This window comes from Balaenoptera ricei, chromosome 14, assembly GCF_028023285.1.
Source record: "Balaenoptera ricei isolate mBalRic1 chromosome 14, mBalRic1.hap2, whole genome shotgun sequence".
Lineage (NCBI taxonomy): Eukaryota > Metazoa > Chordata > Mammalia > Artiodactyla > Balaenopteridae > Balaenoptera > Balaenoptera ricei.
In genome coordinates this window covers 15,895,449-15,917,457 of record NC_082652.1, presented here as the reverse complement: position 1 = coordinate 15,917,457, position 22,009 = coordinate 15,895,449, and the positions used below count along the sequence as shown (strand labels likewise).

The window sequence follows — 22,009 nt, the reverse complement described above, 5'->3', positions numbered from 1 at the left end:
AATAAAAATTGTGTCAAATCTGTCAAAGAGGTTTTTGGATCTACAGAATCGTGGAGGGAAAGCTGAATTCAGAATAATACATAAAAGACCACATAAGCCATGCCAAGCAGAAAAGTAAACACTGTCCATTAATTCTTCTGTTGACCTTTCCTCCTGCCATGTTTTTTTTCTTTCCCTCAGTCATTGACTTTGGGGATGTCTGCAGCTGCTCTCTGATTTCTTGTTTTTTTTGTTTTTTGTTTTTTGTTTTTTTTGATTTCTTGTTTTATAACAGTGAATTTCTCTGTCTTCCTAATGTACAAGGTAGATTTCTCTTGTGATATTCGTGTCTTGGTTGTTGTTGAAAGTGAGTGGTGTGGGTGACTGCTCCCAGGAAAAAACAAGACACAAAGGCATTCTCCGCCCAGGACACATCACCAAATATGGGCAGACTCATCTCTCATTGAGCAAAATATCTTCCTCTTTGGCAGCCAGAATGATTCCCTTGGTGCCATATTCTCCAATCTGCCTGCTCTGAAGCCAGCAGCTATTGCAGGCTTGGCGTTCCCAGGCACCCAGTTAAGCGAAGGTGACGTGTGTAGCAGGTATCAGATGGATCTGGATATAGAAAAAGCAGCTGGTTCAAAACCCCATCAGCTGCCTTTCTGTGCTGGAGTTATTCACACTTGGGTTAGGTAAGGCGGGGAGACCTCCTACACCGGCACGGAAATGAACCAGACAGTCTGGCTCATTGGGCAGCCCATCCACCTCCAGAGCCCCTGCTTGCCTTCCCTGCAGAGTGACTGGCAGATCTCCGGAATTCAGGACTGAGCGCATGCTAGACAGCACCTTCACACAGGGTAGTCCCCTTCTTTCTGCCTCTTTGGTTCCTTAGAGAGAAATAAACAAACACTGACTCTCCTTGGACCTGTGGCTTAAATTAGACAATTTTGCAGCAGCGGCTTTCTCTTCCCACTTCTCCCTGGTTCTCCACACACCTGCTTTTCTTTTTGAATTCTTCTTTCCTTCTTTCACAACCCAACAGTTAGATACCAGACAGGCCATTTTCCATGTTAGTGATCATCAAGGAAGACTTGAACGTTGGTTTTCTTTTGGTTTCGGCTTTCATGTCAGACTTCACAGAGATTAACTGTCTTTTCTCTGATCCCTTCCAGAGTAAATGTGTCAAATACTGGCCTGATGAGTATGCGCTAAAAGAATACGGGGTCATGCGCGTTCGGAACGTCAAAGAAAGTGCTGCTCATGACTATACGTTAAGAGAACTTAAACTTTCGAAGGTTGGACAAGTAAGTATATTGTCGTACTTTAGAGACTTCGGTAACTGCGCGTGGTGTACACTAATCCAGGGTTGTGCGGTTACTCCTGTCTGCATACCTTCAGGCCTTCATTCACGCACTGAATAACATCCATCTATCAGGCGCCTTCTACGTGCCAGGCACCGTCAAGGTACTACTGATACATCGCAAACCAGACCGGCACAGTCCCTGCCCCCACAGAGCCTGGGGAGGTGGAAGGTTAAGGAGTAAATAACCAACGAAGCTTTCCGACTGTGCTCCAGCTGTGAAAGCCACAGGATGGCGTGTTAGAGAGTGACTGGGTACCCGAGATGAAGTAAAGAGGGAGGGCCTGTCTGAGGGGGTGCCACGCAAGCTGAGACCTGAAGGTGGAGCAGCATCCGGGGGTCAGGAGGGGAGTGTTCTAAGCAGAGGGAGCAGCCGGTGCAAAGGCCCTGGGGCCTATTTAGTGACCAGATTCCATGGCATCAGCTTTTACTTGCTTGTAGTTCAGGTTTGTCCCTGGGGTGACTAACTTGGAATCCAACAAGATTTTGATTCATTTTAATTTCATGGTGAGAGGGGCTTACTTTCTCAAGGTCCTCTGGGGACAGAAAGGTAAGCGAAATAGCCTTTGTCCTCAGGGAATTGCAGTCGTGTAGCCGAGAGAAGCCACGTATACAAAGTCCTGTGCTGTCGAGCAGACACCGGCTGTCACACCCGTCTAAGGTGCTGGGGTTCTGCTGAGGCTGGGCTTCCTTTCGGCTGGGGCATCAGGGAGACCGTCTCAGAAGAGGGTGGGCCTTTAGGGCGGGGTCTCTGTGAGAGAAGATGGTGGAGGGAGGGCCTCCCAGATGAAGTGTCGTTGTCAGCCAGGGTTCTGAAGTGCCACCGTCAAGGAAGTGGGGTTTACAGGGAATGAAGGCAAGTGGGGAATTGAGGGAGTAAACTTGGGTTGAGAGAGGTTGGGACCAATTTGGGAAGAGCCTTAACTCTCATATGAAGAAATGTAAATTTTAGGGACTTCCCTTTTGGTCCAGTGGTTAGGACCCTGTGCTTCCATTGTAGAGGGCCTGGGTTCGATCCCTGGTTGGGGAACTAAGATCCCACATGCCACAGGCATGGCCAAAAAAAAAAAAAAGAAATGTAAATTTTATTCATTGGCTGGTGTAGGACCCGTGACGGTTCTTATGCCAAATGGACACATATGTGGAGACAGGTGCCAGGAAGGTGTCCTACAGCCCCCCGAGGGAGGAGTGGGATGGGGTGACTCCAGTGGCCAGGACGCCTGTAACCAGGAGGGCTCTGCAGAGGTCTAGGTCTGATGGCCTCTCTCCACGTTTTGCTTCTTTTTCCTTCCTTTGGAAATGAATATGATATAAAATGCCAGAATAAACTCTAGAATAGAGACACGAGGGATGTGACAGACCCCTTGGGGGGGGTGAAGTCTGCAGGGTGTGTAGGGATAGTTTGGCTATTGGAGGAGGAGGAGGAATCAGACATCGTGAGGTTTTGAGTCTGAGTGGACGGTGGCACTGTGGCAGAGGTCTGAAAAGCTGGAAGATGTACAGGATGGTAGGGCTTGAATCGTTTGGGTAAAAGATGGTAGGGGCAATGGAAAGAAGGGGACCGACTGGAGATAATTGTGGATGTAAATGTGAAGGAATTTGATGATGGCGTGAATGAGGGGCGAGGGCTGCAGCAGATGTGAGGAGGGAGGGAGGAGGAAGCGCAACCTGCTGGACATGTAAAGTTTGAGACGCCTTTCAGACGTCAAGGCGAGGATGCCAGGGAGGCAAGGGTGGAGGCTGGACGAGGAGGCGGATGGGATCTAGAGCATCATGGATGGGTTGGTTTTGATCGATGGGGATAGTACTTCTTGGCCACAGGAGGGAAAGAGGAGAAAGTGGCCACAGATACAGGGAGGGGAGCTGACAGGGATTTGCTCTAAGTTCTCTATCAGACCTGAGGCAAGGCCATCCTTTGACATTCAAAGGGAATAAGAAGAGGCGAAATGTTTGAGGAAACTGAGGAAAGGATGAAATAGTCATTGTGTAGCAAGGCAAGAAATCCAGTAAATTTCTGGGCAGTGCTGAGTGCCCATTGAGGTGGTGAAGATGAACATTCAGTGATACCAGTCACCTGGTGTGAGTTTTCTCCAAGGACACTCTGTTCTTTGGGTACAAAACAGGGAAAGTGGGTGGTTTGGTTCGTCCAGGCTTGGGGCTTCGCTGGGGCGGGGCGGGGTGTGTGTGTTTGTGTGTGCAGTGGATGGAGAGAGGGTGGAGGGAGTGGACGTCTGTGATGGAGAGTGGCTGTCAGGAGATTGCGTGGAATCTGAGCTGGGCACGCCGCCAGCGAGGGCGGGAGGAGGCAGGCGGAGGGTGGAGGAGGGGCTCAGTGGTCTGGTGAGTTCCAGGAGGTGGTCGGGGGACTGAAGTGAGCTGGAAGCCTCGGCAGTTGTGGTCCAGGGTGGGATGTCAACCTTCTGATGTCAGCAGGGGTGCAGTTGTGGGGAGAGGGTGGAGGTTCAATCGATTGCAGAGACTGAGAGAGGAGTCGTCAAGCAGAAATGAGACAGAGATTTAGAGGACATCAGACAAAGATTCCAGATAGGTTTTTCTTCAGGTTTAGTGATAAACTACCCATCTTCTCATCATCAGGTGTTTCTCAGTAGCAGGTGGATTTTTCTTCAGTTTTAGTGATAAACCATCCATCTTCTTGTTATCGGAGATTTGGGAGGAGCAGGTACGGGAAATGTTGGCGTTAGGGTTTGTGTTTTGCACCCTCGGATGCAGGTGCTGACGTGGGACCGATCATTTCTCCGGAATTGCTGGTCACAGATTATCTGCTTTTTTGTAGAGCTCGTTCCATGTTTTCTAAAGTGCTATCACATGATCTCATTTAAGCCTCCTAATTGCCTGGGAAGGAGGGGTGGGAGCAGAGACCTCAGTGGCCATTTACGAAGGAGGAGGAGCAAGGGTGCTCCGGGTGCTGGATCTCTCTCGTTCCCTGTCCTTTCTTTGACCCTGGTAGCCCCCTGATTTTTAGCTCACTGGTAACATACAGAAAAATCTTTTTCTGACTCAGCAGATTAAATGCACATAATTCAAGAAAGGATCTTGATTGTGGTTCAGATTCCCTGGATGTTCTGAAGGTTACTGGTGGTGGACACTGGTCTAGTTACTCTTTCTCTCTTTTTTTAAATCCCCTTTAAAAATGTTACTTAGCTTGGATTGTCTCCAGATATGTAGGAAGAAGATGTAGTGACGAATAGTGCTGTTACAGTGATCCAATCTGGGGAGACCCAGAACACGATGCGTTTTGGTTTTTTGTGGTCTTGGTACCCTTGTTGACCTTTATTAATGTCAGTCCTCAGAAGAGCACTGGTGTGCTGAGTCTCTTAACTGTCTGCTGCGCAGTGGCTGTGTGTTTAATTGAGGTTGTTTATTCCTCACGATGGTGTCCTGACTGAGAGATTCTTATCTCCACCGGCAAATGAAGAAGTTGAGGCTTAGAGATGCCCAGGGGCCGCAGTGAGTGTGAATCCTGAGATTTGGGCCTAAATCCACCCATCTGATTGCAAAGCCTATCTTCTTATCTGCTTTGCACCAAACAGAGGTTTAAATATATTATAATAAAAGTGTGTGTTGGGGGAGGGGAGGAGGGCCAGGTACAAAAAGACAAAGAGGAACAAGTGCTTGAGGGAATACCCATTTTCTCATCCGGTGGGAGGAGAGCCCTGAGTCCCAGAGGCCTCAGTTGCCTCCCAGGTAGAGCTGCACTTGGATGAAGAGGATCAGGGACCTCGTCTGCCCCTGGCTGAGGATTCAGAGACTGGTTCAGGCTGTAGTTTCCTGAAGAACAAATAGCCGTACGAGACATCTTGGTTCTTATGACAGAGGCCAAAGGTTGCCTCCAGGATTGCTCAGCCAGACCCAAAAGGAGGAGAGATCTGGGAAACTCGTGAAGGGGACCTGTAAACAGTGTGTGAGGAGGCTCTGTGCGGGCCCGGTCCCCTGGCTCACGTAGGATCTGGGAAAGATGGGGACCAGACGATTCCTCAACCCCTTGATTTATTTAATTCTTTTCTGGTTTTTCTTGGCTCTACTCCAGGGGAATACGGAGAGGACGGTCTGGCAATACCACTTTCGGACCTGGCCGGACCACGGAGTGCCCAGTGACCCCGGGGGCGTGCTGGACTTCCTGGAGGAGGTCCACCATAAGCAGGAGAGCATCATGGACGCGGGGCCTGTGGTGGTTCACTGCAGGTGACCAACCCTTCCACCTCTAGGACGCTGCCTGTCCCGTGTCCTGACGCCCAGGGGGCTTGTTTTTACCTGCCCATCCCCAGCTCTTTAACTGAGGGAAAAATTTAATCTCTGTTTGAGGCATTAAGGGACCACTTTGACCCAAAGTACATTTCTTCTAGATCCTACGGGACCATCGTGTACCTGGGGGTGGTGGGGCAGAGGGTGGTAAACACAGTCCTTATTCTCAAGGAGCCCTTAGTCTGGTAATGTTTGCTTGGTTTTCTTTGTTAATATAGTAATTTAGGATTCATCTCTTTGATTGTGCTTCTGTTCTCTTTTTCCACGGAAATAAGGTATACTTTTTCCCCTGACAATATACTTGTTTGCTTCAGAAGATTCGGACTGCTCCCCATCCAGGCTTCTAGAAGCCAGGCCCATGGCCTCTGTACCAGAGTTCACAGGCTGCTGGTACCCAAGCTTAGGTTTCATGATTATACTGGGGAAAGTCTGGTTTCCGAAATCTCTTTCATATGCAAGTAGATGTGTGTGAAACGTTATTTATTCAGTTCTTTAAAAGCTCCCTTTTATTGAGCACTTGCTCTGTACCAGCATCTGAGCTCAGTGCTTTTCATCTGTTACTCATATTTGATCCTCACAACAACCCATTTCATAGATGAAGAAACTGAGGGTCAGAGAGGTTAAGGGAGTTGCCTCAGGCACATTGTGCTGGAGAAGCTGGGCTCCAAGTGTAGGATGGACTGAGTCCAAAGCCCTGTGCTCTTTGCTAATATATTTGCAAATATAAATAGACAATCTTATAAACACTCCCAAGAGCAGACATTGTTTCTGTTAATATTAATAGCTTGGTTTTGGTTATAAAACCCTCATGAATGACTCAGTTGTCCTCGCTCTTCATCCTTCTGCCCACAGTGCTGGAATTGGCCGAACAGGGACGTTCATTGTGATTGATATTCTTATTGACATCATCAGAGAGAAAGGTAGGTCATCTGGAGGACAAGAAGCTATGGTTCCTGTTTTCAGTTTATGGAAGGAAAGTGCTAGTGAAAATAGCCTGTAGAAGAGAATTGAATGTTAAAATATTTTCACAAAAATCTAGGCCGGAGACTTCAGCTTTCAGTATGTTTGCCAGAGAACAGAAGTGATGCTGTTTGAGCTTTTGGCATAAAACAAAGCCTAGGAGCTGTGAGTGCCACTGCTCTGGTCTTTTGTTGAACATGCAGCTGCCTAATCCTTGCTGATGGTATGGGACGGTGCTGTTGGAACGTGAGGGACCCCCTCACTGCTGACCCTTTACCCTGTAAATTTCTAGGATCCTTGGTATTGGTCAGAAGGCCAGTGCTGTAGCCCTTGGAACATGTTCGGTTAGAACATTAAAGACTAAATTTGCTTTATCTCTGAGTCTGCTAACAGTTGTGCATTAAACCACTTCACATTGTCTCTGCAGTTTATCCTGATACTCCATGGTGTTTGCTTTGTAGGTGTCGACTGTGACATTGACGTTCCCAAAACCATTCAGATGGTGCGGTCTCAGAGGTCAGGGATGGTCCAGACAGAAGCACAGTACCGATTCATCTATATGGCCGTCCAGCATTATATTGAAACACTACAGCGCAGGATTGAAGAAGAGCAGGTACCAAGCCTAGAAGGCTGGCGTGTGTATTTTCAGTGGTTTTTTCTGCGCAGCTTGGTTATACTCTCCTTCCATGCAAAAGGACAGGCTCTGATAGATAACTGTCTTTCTTTGAAAGGGAGAAACAAGTTCCCAACCAGGAAGGGCCTCTCTGGAAACGAATTATTCCCTACTTCACAGCTCTGATTTTTCAGTATGGAGTAGCTCAGGAAGGGGCACCAGGCCTGACAGATTGGGGAAACAGCCACAGAAAAATTGGGATTTTCCCAGGCTCACGTGGCAAGCTTAGAACGCAAAGCCTCAAAGTTTCCAGCCTGTTCCACTTTTGGTCCAGGCGATATTCATCCTGATTCCATCTCTTAAATGAACGCCTCACTCTTAATAGCACATGGGGGTTTGAACCACCAATTTGGTCGAGTTGGAAACAGTAAAATTTCAATTTTAATAAGCCATGCATAATGAAGAACAATGTGGCATTGGTGCCTTTCCATTGGAAGCTCTTCGTAACAGACACAAAGCTGAGTTAAAGAGGATTGAGGAGGCTGCTCTTTTGGGAGCGTAGGCTTATCTCCCTCCCCAGCCCCAGCCCCAGCCCCATCCCCAGCCCCAGCCCCGTCGCTGTGCTGCAGACTGCATAGTGTCTAAACACCAACAGTATTTGCCTGCTTTACCCTGTTTATTACCTTCCAGAAAACTCAGCTTCTCAAAATTGGACCTGCCACCTGATTGAAAGATTTCTAGCCTAGCAGCATAGCAGCCGCGTTACCAAAGCGTGGTTAGCCAAAGTTAGTTAGTTAGTTTAGTAGGTTCTCAGTCCACAAAGAAATACTCACTAGATTGTTTCCTTGTACAAAAACATCTTCAGAAGCAGTGTGTGTATAGAAAGGTACCGTCAAATAGTTAACAAGCTACTGGTTTTGAACTTTACTGCTTTAAGTCTGACTTTGTGTGATTTTAAGTGCTATGAACTGTTTAGATGGTTACTGTAGGCTATTTTATATTTGTCTTCCAGTTATATTAATTTGGGCCAGGAATACTTAAAGCATAAAGTTGCCCAAAGAGAAGGACTCCTAATAAATACAAGAGAGTATAGTACAGTTGGTACAAATGGGAAGTTATTCGGGAATATCTTGAAGAACATAATGTAGTCTTGTTCAGAAAAGCTGGGGGGAAAGCTCTCTATTTCACTCAGAAGCTTTGGTTTTTCTTCTTGTTTTGGAGAATTTAGGGACTTTCCCTCCCAGCTTTTCTGGCACTTCAGATCTTCCCATTACCATATGTGGTCCCTCTGACCCTGAATTTGAAGTTGTAATTTGGATTTAGGAACTACTTAAAAAAAAAAAAAAAAACCTTTGTTGCTGCTCTTTTATTGGAGGTGAGGGGTAGGAGAGGTAGAATGTAGACAGAATATAGTCTACAGAATGTAGACTATAGAAACTGAATGTCCCTGGTAATCCCATCCCAAGAGTACTAGAATGCATGCATGCATTCATCCACTCAGCCAATACTTTTTTGGTGCCAATATGTGTCAGCACATGAACTACTATTTGGTATATGAGCCTTTGGATTTATGTAGCCTAAATATATGTAGGCTTAGATTATATTTATTTTTAAAAATTAGATCCCGTGATATGTTGTTTTCTGCATTGTATTGTTTGATTCAGTGTAGGAATTTGCTACTTGATTTAGTGGTAAAGTAAGAAGTACTTTATTTTAGCAGAAGGTTTAAGTGGCAGACTTAACATTAAAACCACCTGATTTTTAAATTAAGCAAAAGAACAAAACTCATTTAGGATAATTAATTATTTTGAAATACAGTCATTTCCAAAATTATGAAGCATTAAGGACCTTTGGGAGTGGAAGAATTGCTACAGAGGGATAAATGAAAAAAAGAAAAGGCAGTAGAGAAACAGACAGCATTGGAAGGAGGAAATGCAGAAACAGAGGTGGGAATCTAGAGGAAATGCAAATGAGCAAGACTGAGAAAATTCTCAGCTCTTTATAAATGGATCTTCTCACACTCTGCTGTTTACTTGGAAGTAGATTTCTTTTGTTAACTTCCATTTCAGAATTAAAACAATTTTTTTTTTTATTTGCAGAAACAATATAATGGAATTCCCTTCACCCACCTTTCCTGACTGTTAACATTTTAACACATTTACTTTATCACTGATTCATATTCTCTCTCTCCATATGTATATATACACACACACATATATAAATAACTTTATATATACCTATATAATTTTTTAAATGAAATGTTTGTAGGTTGCAAACATTAATGTCCCTTTGCCTCCAAATACTCTGATGTGTATTTCCTAGAAATAAGGACATTCTCTTACATAAGTATAGTAAAATTATCAAAATCAGGAAATCAGCACTGATATAGTAGCTATTTTCAAATCTATAGACCATGTTCAGATTTTGCCAGTTTGTCCTACTAATATCCTTCGTGTGGTTCAGGGTCACATGGTGCATTTAGTTGTCATGTATTTTTAGTCTCCTTTAATCTGGAGCAGTATTCAATCTTTATCTTTCATGACCTTGACATTTTTGAAGAGTTCAGACCAGTTACTTGGTAGAATGCTCCTCAGTTTGGATTTGTATGATGTGTTCTCTTGATGAGATTCAGGTCATGCATTTTTGACAGGACGGTCGCAGAAGTGATGCTGTGTCCTTCCTGGTGCATCACATCATGAGCTCCCTCTTGGTTTGTTTCGCTCCTGGCGGTGTTAACTTTGATCACTTGATTAAGGTGTTGTCTGTCTGATTTCTCCACTGTTAAGTTGCTGTCTTTCCCTTTTTAGGTAATATCTTGTAGGTAGATACAAGAAACTATATAAATGAACAATTTTTCATCATACTTTTTGCCTACCAGTTTTACATTCATTCACGATTCTTGCCAGGAAAAATTACCACTGTGACGTTTGCCCAATGGTGATTTTCTCTTTCCACCATTCCCTTTTCATTTATTAGTTGGAAGCCTCCTATAAGGAATAGCTTTCCCATCTCCCTTATTTATTTACTCATTTATTTATTTATTTATTTATTTATGCCAGAGGGGGTGATAGTCCATTACTGTTACTTATTCTGTTGCTTAAACTGTCCCAAATTTGCCTAGTGGGAACCTTTTCGAGTTGGTTCCTGTGTTTTTTTGATATGTTCCCATTTTTGATTACTTCCTTACTCTTTTTGACACCACAAGATGATCTAGGTTCATCTTGTACTTTCCCAGCCATTTTTCTAAGGAGCCCTGATTCTTCTTATTGAAGAGTGGTATTTCAAAGCCAAGATGTGGATACTGGGTATGTTTGTTTGTACTGGTATAATATTCTTTGAATTGCTAATTAGCAAATTAATTACTCCTCTTGTCCAGCTCTCTCTATATAATCCCTCTCTCTCTCTCTCTCACACATATGTGTGTGTGTGTGTGTGTGTGTGTGTGTGTATACATACATATATGCATGAGGCCATGTCTCCATTTGTCCTGACTGTTTTATTTGTTTCCCTAGCCTTGTGCTTCTTCACATATCTTCCATAATCTCCTTGGTTGAATAAAAAGGTGTTTTCACATTTGTTCATTTGTTTATTCATTCCTGCATTAATTAAAGTCAGTTGTATTATGTGCCAGGCACTGTGCCAGATCCCGGAAATATAAGTAGTCATGTTCCTGAAATGGAAATAAATCCGTATGATGGAGTAGAAGGAGTTAGAGGGAGAGCATGGGGCGTGTTGGGTGAGATTAGAAAAGTCAGCAGAGGCCAGATTTCGAGGGGGCGGGTCTTGCAGGCCATATTGAGGATTTAAAACTTTATCCTAAGGAAAATGGGAAATCACTGAGGATTTTGAAGCAGGGGAGTGACATAAAAAGATCCTCGGGTCTTCCCTGGTGGCACAGTGGTTAAGAATCCCCCTGCCAGTGCAGGGGACATAGGTTCGATCCCTGCTCCGGGAAGATCCCACATGCTGCGGAGCAGCTAAGCCCGTGTGCCACAACTACTGACGCTGCACTCTAGAGACCTCGAGCCACAACTACTGAGCCCGCGTGCCGCAGTTACTGAAACCCACGCACCTAGAGTCCGTGCTCCGCAACAAGAGAAGCCGCCGCAATGAGAAGCCTGTGCAGCGCAACGAAGAGTAGCCCCCGCTCGCCACAACTAGAGAAAGCTCGTGTGCAGCAACGAAGACCCAACGCAGCCAAAAATAAATAAATAAAAAATAAATACATTTATGAAAAAAAGAGATCGTCATTTTAAAAAGAGGGCCCTGGCTTGAGAGGGAAGACTGGGTGGGCACGAGGCTTGAGCAGCTGCAGGGGGACCAGCGTCAGTGAGAACCGATGGTGGTTTGGACGGGATAGCAGGGGCTGATAGTGAGCCCAGGGAGAGTAGAACCAGTAAGATTCTGTGATTAGATGTGGAAGGAGCCAGGGTGTTTGTAATCCTGACATTTGAGCCCAGAGCACCCTGGATGCATCATCGTGTTGCTCCATAACTTAGACAAGAGCGTTTTCATTTTACTCTCTCCCTGCTCTTGGCTTTTGGGCTTTTTTGTAATTTAAGGTTTAAGAATGTAACTGGGGTTACTCACGTGGAAAGATAGTTAATACCAGATGATTTTAGAGCCTCATGGTTGGTTCCTCCTTTCAACCTTGGCTGTGTGTCAGTTGACAAGACCGTAAGATTTGTTATAAACATTGCAAGAGACTTGGTAACCATGCTATGTCATTGAATTCCAGTGGAGGATAGATCAATTTCAGATCATTTTTTAGACCTCCTCTGAAATAAATTTCCCTCCACTCCCCAAAGCAAAACAAAACAAAATGAAACAAAACAGCCCCTACCCCCTGAGAATTTTTCTTGATCTATAAGACAGCCTGGGCTGTCATGGTTCCAAGAAACAAACCCATCTGACTTGTGAATCAGTTTTATTTCTTGTTTTTCCAAAATAAGCTAAAAAGCTCCAGCATTTTTATGTTATTCCTCAAGCTGCTATGATTTTTAAAAATAATTCCTGTTCCATTTGCATTTATTATTCCTCATTGGAAAATTCTTTTGTCATCACTTCATGTAGAAATATTGATTTTGATTTTCAAGAAAGTGTGTAGTAGGGAGAAAGAAATGGGGGGATGGAGTTTCAGTCATGCAAGATGAAGAGGTTCTAGAGATCTGCTGTACACCAATAGCAGGTGGTTAACAATATTATACTGTACACATAACGTTTTGTTAAGAGGATATCTCTCATGTGTTTTATTTTAAACCACAATTTTAAAAAAAGTGTTGAGTAGAAAGCATCTTTATGCTTCAGTTTATTTATTGTATATTACAATTTTTTATTTAAAAAAATGAGTTAGGATTTTAAAACTTTTAAATAAGTGATGTTCTCTGTCAATTCTTCCAGCTAATATTTAATTTTAAATTATATTGTATCTTTAAAAAAATTATTTCTTATGTAAGTCAGCATTTCAGTGCTAAAAAGTGTGTGACAGCTATTCAGAGGTGATTATTCACAAGGGCTTTAAATTTTTAAAACCAGTTCAAAAAATTCAAATACTATATAGACTCAGTGAAACATTTTCTCCTCGGATTTCTTTTTTGCAACTTCTTCCCTAGACTATAAGTTCTGTAATGACTGCAATTTATAATAAATTGGTTTGGCTGCTTTAACAGAGGCTAAATAATAGTGCCTTAAACAAGAGAGAAGCTTATTTCTCTATAGAAAAGTCCAAGCTGGCAGGCAATTTGGGGATCAGAGGGTATAGGGTGGGGACCTAGGTTCATCCAGGGACCCAGGTACATTCGGTCTTGTCCCTCTACTGTCCTTTAGGACGTTTCCTTTTCCACCTGGTTGCAGAGAGTAGGAGGAAGTGGAGGGCAAGCAGCTGCCTGTTAACGTAGGAGTCAGACTTTCTCTGTCGAGGGTCAGACGGTGAGTCTCTTAGGCTTCCCAGTTGCATATGGTCTCTGTTGCATACTCTCTCTCTTTTTTTACAACCCTTTAAAAACTATTAAACTTGTGATGAAGTAACTATTCTTACAAGCCTTGCCAAAGGTCTGGGCTAGATTTGTCCCGTAGGCCATTAGTTTGCCAACCCCTGTTTTAAGGTTATGACTAGAAATTGCACACCACTTCCTCATCTGTTAAAAAGGGCTGGGCCTTCCCTGGCGGTCCAGTGGTCAAGACTCCACGCTTCCGCTGCAGGGGGCGTGGGTTCGATCCCTGGTAGGGGAACCAAGATCTGCCGTGCCGTGTGGCGTGGCCAAAAAAAATAAATAAATAACATAAATAATAAATAGGGCTAATAATAGTATCTGTTTCAAAAGGTTGTTATGAGGATTAAAATGAGTAATATATTCAAATAGTGCCTGACACAAAGCCAGTGCTTAGAAAATTTTAACTGTTTTTACTGTAATAATAATTGATATTTAACTCTGTGAAAGAGAATTAGCATATTTTTCTTTTGTCTCCTGATTTTTGTCATTGTTTATGACATTTATATCATAATTATGACAGTTGTTCAGTGTTAGTGCTGTATTTAGATCAAAACTCAAGTCCTTTTATCATGGTTTCTGTTTCTCTGAATTCTTTGTTTTGATTTTGATTTATCTCTGTTGGCTAGATTTCATTACTAGCTGTTTTTTTTTTTTTTAAGATAATTGCATTCTAAGTTTTTGCATGCTTAAAAATGTCCAAACATTGGTTTTATATCTAAAGGGTAACTTAGCAGGGTATAAGATTCTTGGGGGTTTTTTTCCCCACAGGATTTTTTGGAATTACGTGGCTGTGTTGGAGTCTAAAGTCAATTTGATTATCCCCCCTTATATGTGACTGACTTTTTCTGCCTGGAGATCCAATCCAGGCATATTCTTTATCGTTGATGTTTGGGAGATTGATTGTGAAGTTTTTCCTTTTAAAATGCAGATTCAGATTTTTTTTTTTTCCTTTGAGATTTCAGGAATATTTACTTGCATTATGTTCTAGAATACTTTTTTCTGTTTTATTTGTTCCCATCTTCAGGAATTCCATAATATATATCAAATCTCTTAATAGCTTTCTCCATCACTTTTATGTATTTAATTAATAGTTTAAAAAATATGTTTTCCTCTAGACTGTTTACAATGTCCCTTTCTATGTTTTTAGTTATTTAATTTTTTGCTACCTCTAATTAGACTTGAACTTACTGTATTTCATGTCTTTCTTCTTTTATTTCCTTTCGTTGCTTCGCCCGCTTGCTTTTCATCTCCTCTGTTGTAATATAATCTCTTATTTACGCTCTTTTTTAAGAAAGCTCATGTCTCTAAAGTCTATGATATTAAGGCAGAACTATTTGTGTTCATCTTTTCTTCTTTCTTTGTTTAGGTTCTTTTTTGATGTGTTTTCTCCATCTGCCTTTTGCTCTTTGCTCCCTTTTTTCCTTTTTGTACCTTCCCCCCTTCTTTATATAGGTTCTGTGCTGACCCCTTCATTTTCGGATAGTCCATAGTGAGGGGAGGCAAGGTGGCTGAGGAGGTCCACAGCTTTGCTTGGGTTTGTTGTCTCAGTGCCCTGTTACCTTTGCCCTGGGAGCACATCCATGTGTTGGTGTTCAGGGGGTCATTCTGACTCTTTGCAATGCCTGTAGAGTCAGAGGGGTTAATAATGCTTCCTCCTACCCTGCCTCTCCTCTAGGCCACCTCAGCTGGGAGGGTGGCAGTGGACGGCAGAAAGGGCTCTTCAGACTGTGGGCCTTTCTACTGTGTTGAACTGGCTCTTGACAAGGCTTCCCCCACTTCTCCTGTGGCCTGCCATGGCTCAGCCCCAGGCCTTTCACTCCTGGGATAGCGACATTCAGGGGTTTCTTTTTCCTGCTACCACCTGAGGGGTATGTGTTGCTTCTCAGCTTCCTTCTTATTTTGGTCCACTTTTCACAGTACTATATCAGAGACACTTTATAGTTTGTAGATTGGAGTTGTAGCATTCCCTTGTTTTATGTGTAGTAAGATTTCCCATTTTTTATTTAACTGTTGTTTTTGGTGAGTTTTGAGCAAAAAGTTTGAGGAAAAAGAAATTCCCCTGGTGGATTTAAATTTCTTTTATGCTTTACATTTTATTTTGAAAAATTTAAAACATTCAGTACCACACCAATAATAGACCATTTCCTTTTGTCACATTTCTTTCAAATCTTTTTTCTTTTTAAAAGCAATCAAGTGTAACAGCTATATGGCTGAGATTCCGTTTGACACCCACCCCCAGGACCATCCCTCATCTTCACCCTCGGAACCCCAAGGCAGTAACTAGCCTTGCAGTCTCTTTTTGTATTTAAAAATTTTTTAATACAAATATCTGTATACAATATATGACATTGTTTTTATGTTTAGAATGTTTAGCAAGATGATATACTGTTTCATTGTTTTGCAATTTGTGTTTTTCCACCTAACATTGTGTATGTAATCTGTTTTATACACACATACACACACACACACACACACACACACACACTTTTCCTCTTCACTGTTGCATGTTATTTCGTGATACGAATGTGAGGTATTCATTATGAGGTATTCAGTGTTCTCTTGGCGAACATTGTTAGGAATAGCACGTCACTGGACATCCTTGTCAGCTCTTTCTAGGCTTGGGTGCGTGAGTTTCTCAAGAAATAAACGTTCAAGGTTGTAAAATATATGTGCCTTTTCATCATTACCAGATACTAACTAGTTAGTACTATCAGTTCTGACTAATTGTGTACCAAAGTGATGGCACCAGTTCACCCTCTCAACAACAGTGAATGAAAGTCACTGCTGTATGTCAGTATTTGATATGGATACTTTTTCTAACATTTACCGTTTCTTGAATAATCCTGTAATGAAGGCAGCATTATAAGCATTATATAATGAAGATAACTTGATGGATTAGATTTTCGGAATTGGTTGTTTCTGGGTGAATTTAGGAGGAAAGAGTGATAAATCATCTAACTAAGAGTCCTACCTAATGCAGTTCATTCTGTATCTGAGATGAGATTACATTTTACTGGTTTTCTCTGCCTTTTTTCCCCCAGAGTATCAATGGGCTGAAAATAAAGTTTTAAATGTGCTAGGGTTTTTTCTGGAGTGGGCGTGGGGTGGGGACGATATGATAAAGTGTATTATTCTGCTAAGAGTGCTGCCATCTTTTGTACCTGTGTGCAGTTTTTACTTGGAGTGCATTTATTTCTGAAACTCTTTTCCCACCTGTTTACTTGAAAATCATTAAATGTGTTGCAAGTGAACTATGAAATGATTAGATGCTAATGTGGCAAAGAACGTGTGAATTCTCTCTTAGTTCAGAAACAGGTACATTTCGTTTAATACAGTAAGTTGTTAATGCATGACTCTCTGCTTTTGAATTGTATGGTTCAAAGGTCCTTTTCACCCATATGATGTATTTACATGAAGGAGATGAATTCCCTGACATTTGGTCAACATACCAGTATTCAGGGTCCAACTTGTCTGTCTGTCAAACTCTCTCTCTCTCTCTCTTTTTTTCTTTTTAATGAAATGCCTTTTTGACTTCTTCATTCCCTCAAAAAAGTCACAGTTCTTCATATATGCAATCTTCACTTTTCAGAAAAGCAAGAGGAAAGGGCACGAATACACAAATATTAAGTATTCCCTGACGGACCAGGCAAGTGGAGATCAGAGTCCCCTCCCGCCTTGTACCCCAACGCCGTCCTGTGCAGAGTAAGTAGAAATGAAGGAAAATCTTTTTACGTGAACATAATCCTATAGAAAAGCTTAAAAAAATGATACGTCTTTGCAGCACATGCCTTTCCTTGGTGCACATTGTTGTTGCCTAACTGGTTCTTGAGTGTGCCAGTGGCTAGCTAAACTAAATTTTAGTTGACCTAAACTGAAGGCTGCTTGCCACACTGGCTAGGAGTCTACGGGACTGTACGTATATCAAGTGCTGGTTCTCCAAGGAGAATCTAATTTTTTAAAAATATTTTATTTATTTATTTATTTGGTTGCTCTGGGTCTTAGTTGCGGCAGGCGGGCTCCTTAGTTGCAGCTTGCCGGCTCCTCGGTTGTGGCATGCAAACTCTTAGTTGCGGCATGTGGGATCTAGTTCCCTGACCAGGGATCGAACCCTGGACCCCTGCATTGGGAGCGTGGAGTCTTAACCACTGCGCCACCAGGGAAGTCCCAAGAATCTAATTTTTCTTTTGATGGGGTGTGGATTGTTGCAGAGGTAGGTAACACCCTTTTTGACGAGTCAAGACTCTTTGCTATGTAAAAGTAAGTAAATTGACCATCAATGTGTCAACACAATCATGGTCTAATTTTCCACAGTCAGCAGAAATCTACTGTGGGTATTTAAACCAGGTTAGCAAACTACAGCCCCCAGGCCAAATCTGGGCCATGGCCTGCTTTTGTACAGCTCATGGATGGTTCTTAAAGGGTTATTAAAAAAACACACACACAAAGAATAATACATGACAGAGACTGTGTATGGCCCACAGAGACTACATTATTTTCGGTCTGGTCCTGTACAGAAAAACTTTGCCAACTCCATGTTTAAACTAAAACATGTGATAAGAAAATATTTGTTAAATCGATTATGTGAATAACAATTGTAAGTTATTATTTTTCTGTATATCCTAAAGTCACTCTCTGGTATAACATTTACTTTTTATTTTCCCCTAAGAGTCTTATCCCTGTTTGCTTCTGATGTGGATTTTTAAACCCCTGTTGGCCTTAATACTCTATATAAACATTTTTGATAACATATATGAGGCTCGTATTTACATTTGCTTTCTATTTAACGTTGAAATGAAATTATATAGCAAAAGTATGCTCTCCACCAAGCTGCCTCTTCCTTCTGCCTGCTTTTTTCTTTCCCAGTGGACCGATGGGGAAAGTTGATTTTAAATTGCTATCTGCAGTGATTTGCAGTGGAACCAGCATGTCAGGGCTCCGAGTCCTTGCCAGAAAGCTTTCCCCACATGTTGGCTCAACAGAATTAGCTCTGACGACTCCCTTTTTACCAGTGGCCTGCCTGTGACTAACTAATAGGTTCTCTGCCTCTCTGTTCCCGTTGTCCCCCTTGTAGGGTGCAGACCCAGGAGACCCTGGCCCCTGCTGCTTGTTTCAGCTTGTTCCTCTCTGACCAGCCCAGAGCTGCTAGGTTCCTCGTCCCCCTGGACTGTTCTGGTCTCCACTCTGCTCAGCAAAACAGAGTCTGGGCTCCGATGCATTGACCCTCCACCCTGGGGCCCTAAACTGCCGGTCAGCTTCATGTTCACCTTCATGTCACCGATTGGGGGCTGAATGGATCTGTAGTCCCTGCCTGACCGTTCCTACGCTTTGCCTTTACATTGCTCTGGCCGATTCAGATCCTTCTGCCCACAGTGAATACCATTCCTTTCTCTATGCACATGTCCCACCTTCCTTCAAGGTCTAACCCAATGCCTCATCGTACAGGCCTGCCTCGCTCCACCCTCCTGGAAAACAACTCTCCTTCCGCCAAACCCCGGGAGCACAGGGACTCGAGGCTCTTACTTCAGAATTATTTTGCTGTGTGTTTCTGTACAATATCCTCTCCTGTAATGTCAGCTCCCGGGGGCAGGAGCTATGTCTGTGCCGCATACGGTCCCCAGAGAATAGAGTATGTGCATTATAACTATCATGTAAGGTTCAACAGTATGTCTGCGTTTTTATTAGTGTCGTCTTCTTTTTATTCTTTTCAGAATGAGAGAAGATAATGCTAGAGTCTATGAAAATGTGGGTCTGATGCAGCAGCAGAAAAGTTTCAGATGAGAAGACCCGCCAAGACTTCAAGCACAGAAATAGGTATTTCAACAGAAGTGCTCTACTGGTTAATTGTTTATATCATTTGTGGCACTGTGAAGCAGGCAAATAATTTGTGACTGTTTTAACAAAGTGAACCATAATTGAATTTTAAAAACCAGCCTCTTTTTTCTTCTGCCTGTATTTCTTTTTCCAGGCTGGATTCATTAAACATTGAAATCAAATACAGAATTAATTCTGTGAAGGGCAGGGTTAGCACTTACAGAAAAATGGTGATACTGGTGATGAAGAGCAGGTATCATCATTCCTGCAATTTTTATTAAAGTAGGTTAACCCACGCTGTGCTGGGAGATGATCTTTAGGGATCTAGGGACTGTGGGGACATGGCACTGGATGGTCAGAGTCAGGATGCCTGAGTTTTCACCCCAGTGGGCCTCTGACTGGCTGGCTGTATGACACAGGGCACTGGACTTCCTGGGCCTCTGACTGGCTCAGCTCCACATCCCTTCCAGCTCTGATGCTGGGAATTCGACTCCCTTGTATGTCTCCTTCCTTCCAATCACCTTTTTAGACAGGGACCCAATTGTGTGATGTATGTTTAAAAGGTAAGTTTTTAGCGTTTCAAGTCGAAATTCCCATTTCAATGAATAGTATATTTAAAAGCTCTAAATCTACTTTAAAATGGTTTACTGCCTTGCCAAACTTTTAGATGTATGCTCCTTAAGAATTCTAACTTATTTCTTTGCCAGATGTGGACTTTCACCCTCTCCCTGAAAAGATCAAGAATGATGCAAGAAAGTTTACATGAAGAATGAATTTGAATTTGGAAGGCTTGCATTGTGGTTGACTACCTTCTGATAAGCAAAATTTGAAACCATTTAAAGACCACTGTATTCTAACTCAACAATACCTGATTTCCAATTACTCGTGTCCTCAGATAAGAAGAAATCATCTCTATGATGTAGACAGTGTTATATTTTATGGAATTTTATTTTAAATTGAGGAAGCAGTTAAATTGTGCTCTATATTTTCCAGATGATGGTGATTCAAATTCTAGTTATTGGCCTTTTTTTCTTTTGATAACCTCAACAAATTTAGTTTCCCCCCTGCTTTGTGGGGGATGATAGGGCACTTGTAAGAGGAAACATGATTGGGGATAATTAAGTAACAGCACCCTATAGAAGTGAGAACAATTTCATTTATCATCACTTATCCAGTAGTGGATAATTCATTTTGATGGCCTCTTATTTTGGCTAAATAATAATTAAGCCAGTGCCCCAGACTGTCTCCCCTTGCATTGCCATTAAAAAATCATGGGGGCGGGAATCATGGGAACTTAGGATAAAAGGCATGGTTTCTTCTTAGCAGTTGACCAATTACCATTCAGCCTGTTGACTGAGAAACTCGTGGTGGGAAAACGTTTGTCATCTTTTCTTTTCATTTGAGTAATTGTCTTGTATTTAGGAAAAAAATGCATCTATGGATAACCAGTTTTGGGTTATCACTTGTTGCTGACAAACCACCTGAAAACTGAGTGGCTTAAAACAACAACTTGCTTTTCCCCATCTCTTCAAACTGGGCTGGACTCAGCTGAGCGGTTCCTCTCCTTGTCTTGCTGGTGTCACTCGTGGTTGGCAGGATGGCTGGGCCTCTCCGTCTGCATGCGGTCCTCAGGTCTCACCTTCTCCATGTGGCCTCGCCCGCAGAGTAGCTGGACCACATTTATGACAGCTCAGAGGTCCCAAGGGTATAAAGCAGTAGTGGCCAGGTTTAAGACTTAAACCCAGAAGTATCACAGCATCACTTCTACTGCCTTCTATTGATTAAAGTCAGTCCCAGGCCCAGCCCCGATTTGGGAAGAGGGGACCGCACGAGGGCATGAAGTGGAGGTGAGGTTCCTTGGAGGCCCCCAGTGTAACAGACTGTCAGAACCAGTGCCATGGAAAAACAGCTAAAAAAAGAGGTTAGCAAAAGTAGAAGCTGCTAGTGACCTTGGGAAGCTGAAGCTGGTTATGATAGCTGGTGTAAGCTGGAAGTCAGGCAGAAACAGAGGGCCTTCAGCGAGCTTCCTGAACCAGTTCTGCTGGCTCTTAGCGTATGCTCTGAACCACCGCTTTGGGAAACTGGTCTCTTAAGGATGGGTGTGTTCGGAAGGGCAGAGCATTTGAAAGCAGAACCACCTCATTGCCCTGGCCGCTGCAGAGGAAGGTGAATGGGGTGCTTTCTTCACGCCCCTGGTTTCGGTTGGGCCCCGCACCCATGCACGCAGCCAAGGCTGCAGTGAGGAGGAGCAGTCCTCGTGAGGCCACTCATCAGACTGAATTAGCAGTAGCTCATTTTTGTTTTAACCAAGCAGTAGGATTTGCTAATGTTCTACCTGAAGTGCCTTCTCCAAAGACATCCCTCTTTGCCCTGTGTGTTGAATCATCATTCAATGAGTGTATTTCAATTAAAGCATCATTGGTGGACTTTGTAAAGATAATAAAATGCCATGGCAGCTTTGCCATTAAGTCATGATCTTCTTAATTGGATTCTTCTTGCTTTGTCTCCAGAAAAGGAAGGACTAGATCCAACCCTGTTAGTAGCTCCTTTCTGAGGTCTTTACCTCCTTTGAAACCCTGAGGTTGTTTGGGGAGAGCCTGGCTGCCATTTTCACAGACAAAATTACATGACTTCCCCCCCCCACCGCTCCCCCCATCCATCCATTGAACTTAGAATTGTTGAAGGTAATTACCTTCTAAGAGGAATGTAAATGACTGCTGTCTTCTTGTCAAGCCTGTAAAGAGATTCCAGTTCAGTACTTGCAACAAGGATCTTGAATCCTGTTATTTGTATTGCATTGTCACATTGAATGGTTCTCCTTTTTGCGATAATGTTTTGACTCTGGACTTTGGGGGCAAGGTCTTTCACCAGCATACAAGGGTTTGATCGTACAATATATCTGCTGCATTAACGTCTCTGCCTGTAGCTTAAGATCAGTTGTTTTTGCACTTGGAAACACCTGATCTTGGCCAGCTTCGTTTGTAATAGGACATTGATTTCATTTAGATTTCCCTCCACGAAGTCGGC

The 22,009-nt window shown here is 42.9% G+C and overlaps 1 protein-coding gene across 4 annotated transcripts in view; it reads left to right on the top strand.

Moving 5' to 3' along the window:
- Positions 1-21,466, top strand: part of PTPN11 (protein tyrosine phosphatase non-receptor type 11) — a 73,485-nt gene extending 52,019 nt beyond the window's left edge. For 2 of the 4 annotated variants that reach the window (XM_059893881.1, XM_059893880.1), the window contains exons 10-16: positions 1,155-1,286; positions 5,391-5,545; positions 6,458-6,525; positions 7,027-7,178; positions 16,761-16,873; positions 18,880-18,982; positions 19,690-21,466. In XM_059893881.1, the coding sequence (XP_059749864.1) occupies positions 1,155-1,286; positions 5,391-5,545; positions 6,458-6,525; positions 7,027-7,178; positions 16,761-16,873; positions 18,880-18,949 (690 nt within the window). In that variant the 3' untranslated portion in view covers positions 18,950-18,982; positions 19,690-21,466. Of the gene's footprint in view, positions 1-1,154; positions 1,288-5,379; positions 5,546-6,457; positions 6,526-7,026; positions 7,179-16,760; positions 16,874-18,879; positions 18,983-19,689 lie in introns of all 4 variants that reach the window. The other 2 variants (XM_059893879.1, XM_059893878.1) reach the window with 1 other exon arrangement.
- The last annotated feature ends 543 nt before the right edge of the window (positions 21,467-22,009 follow it).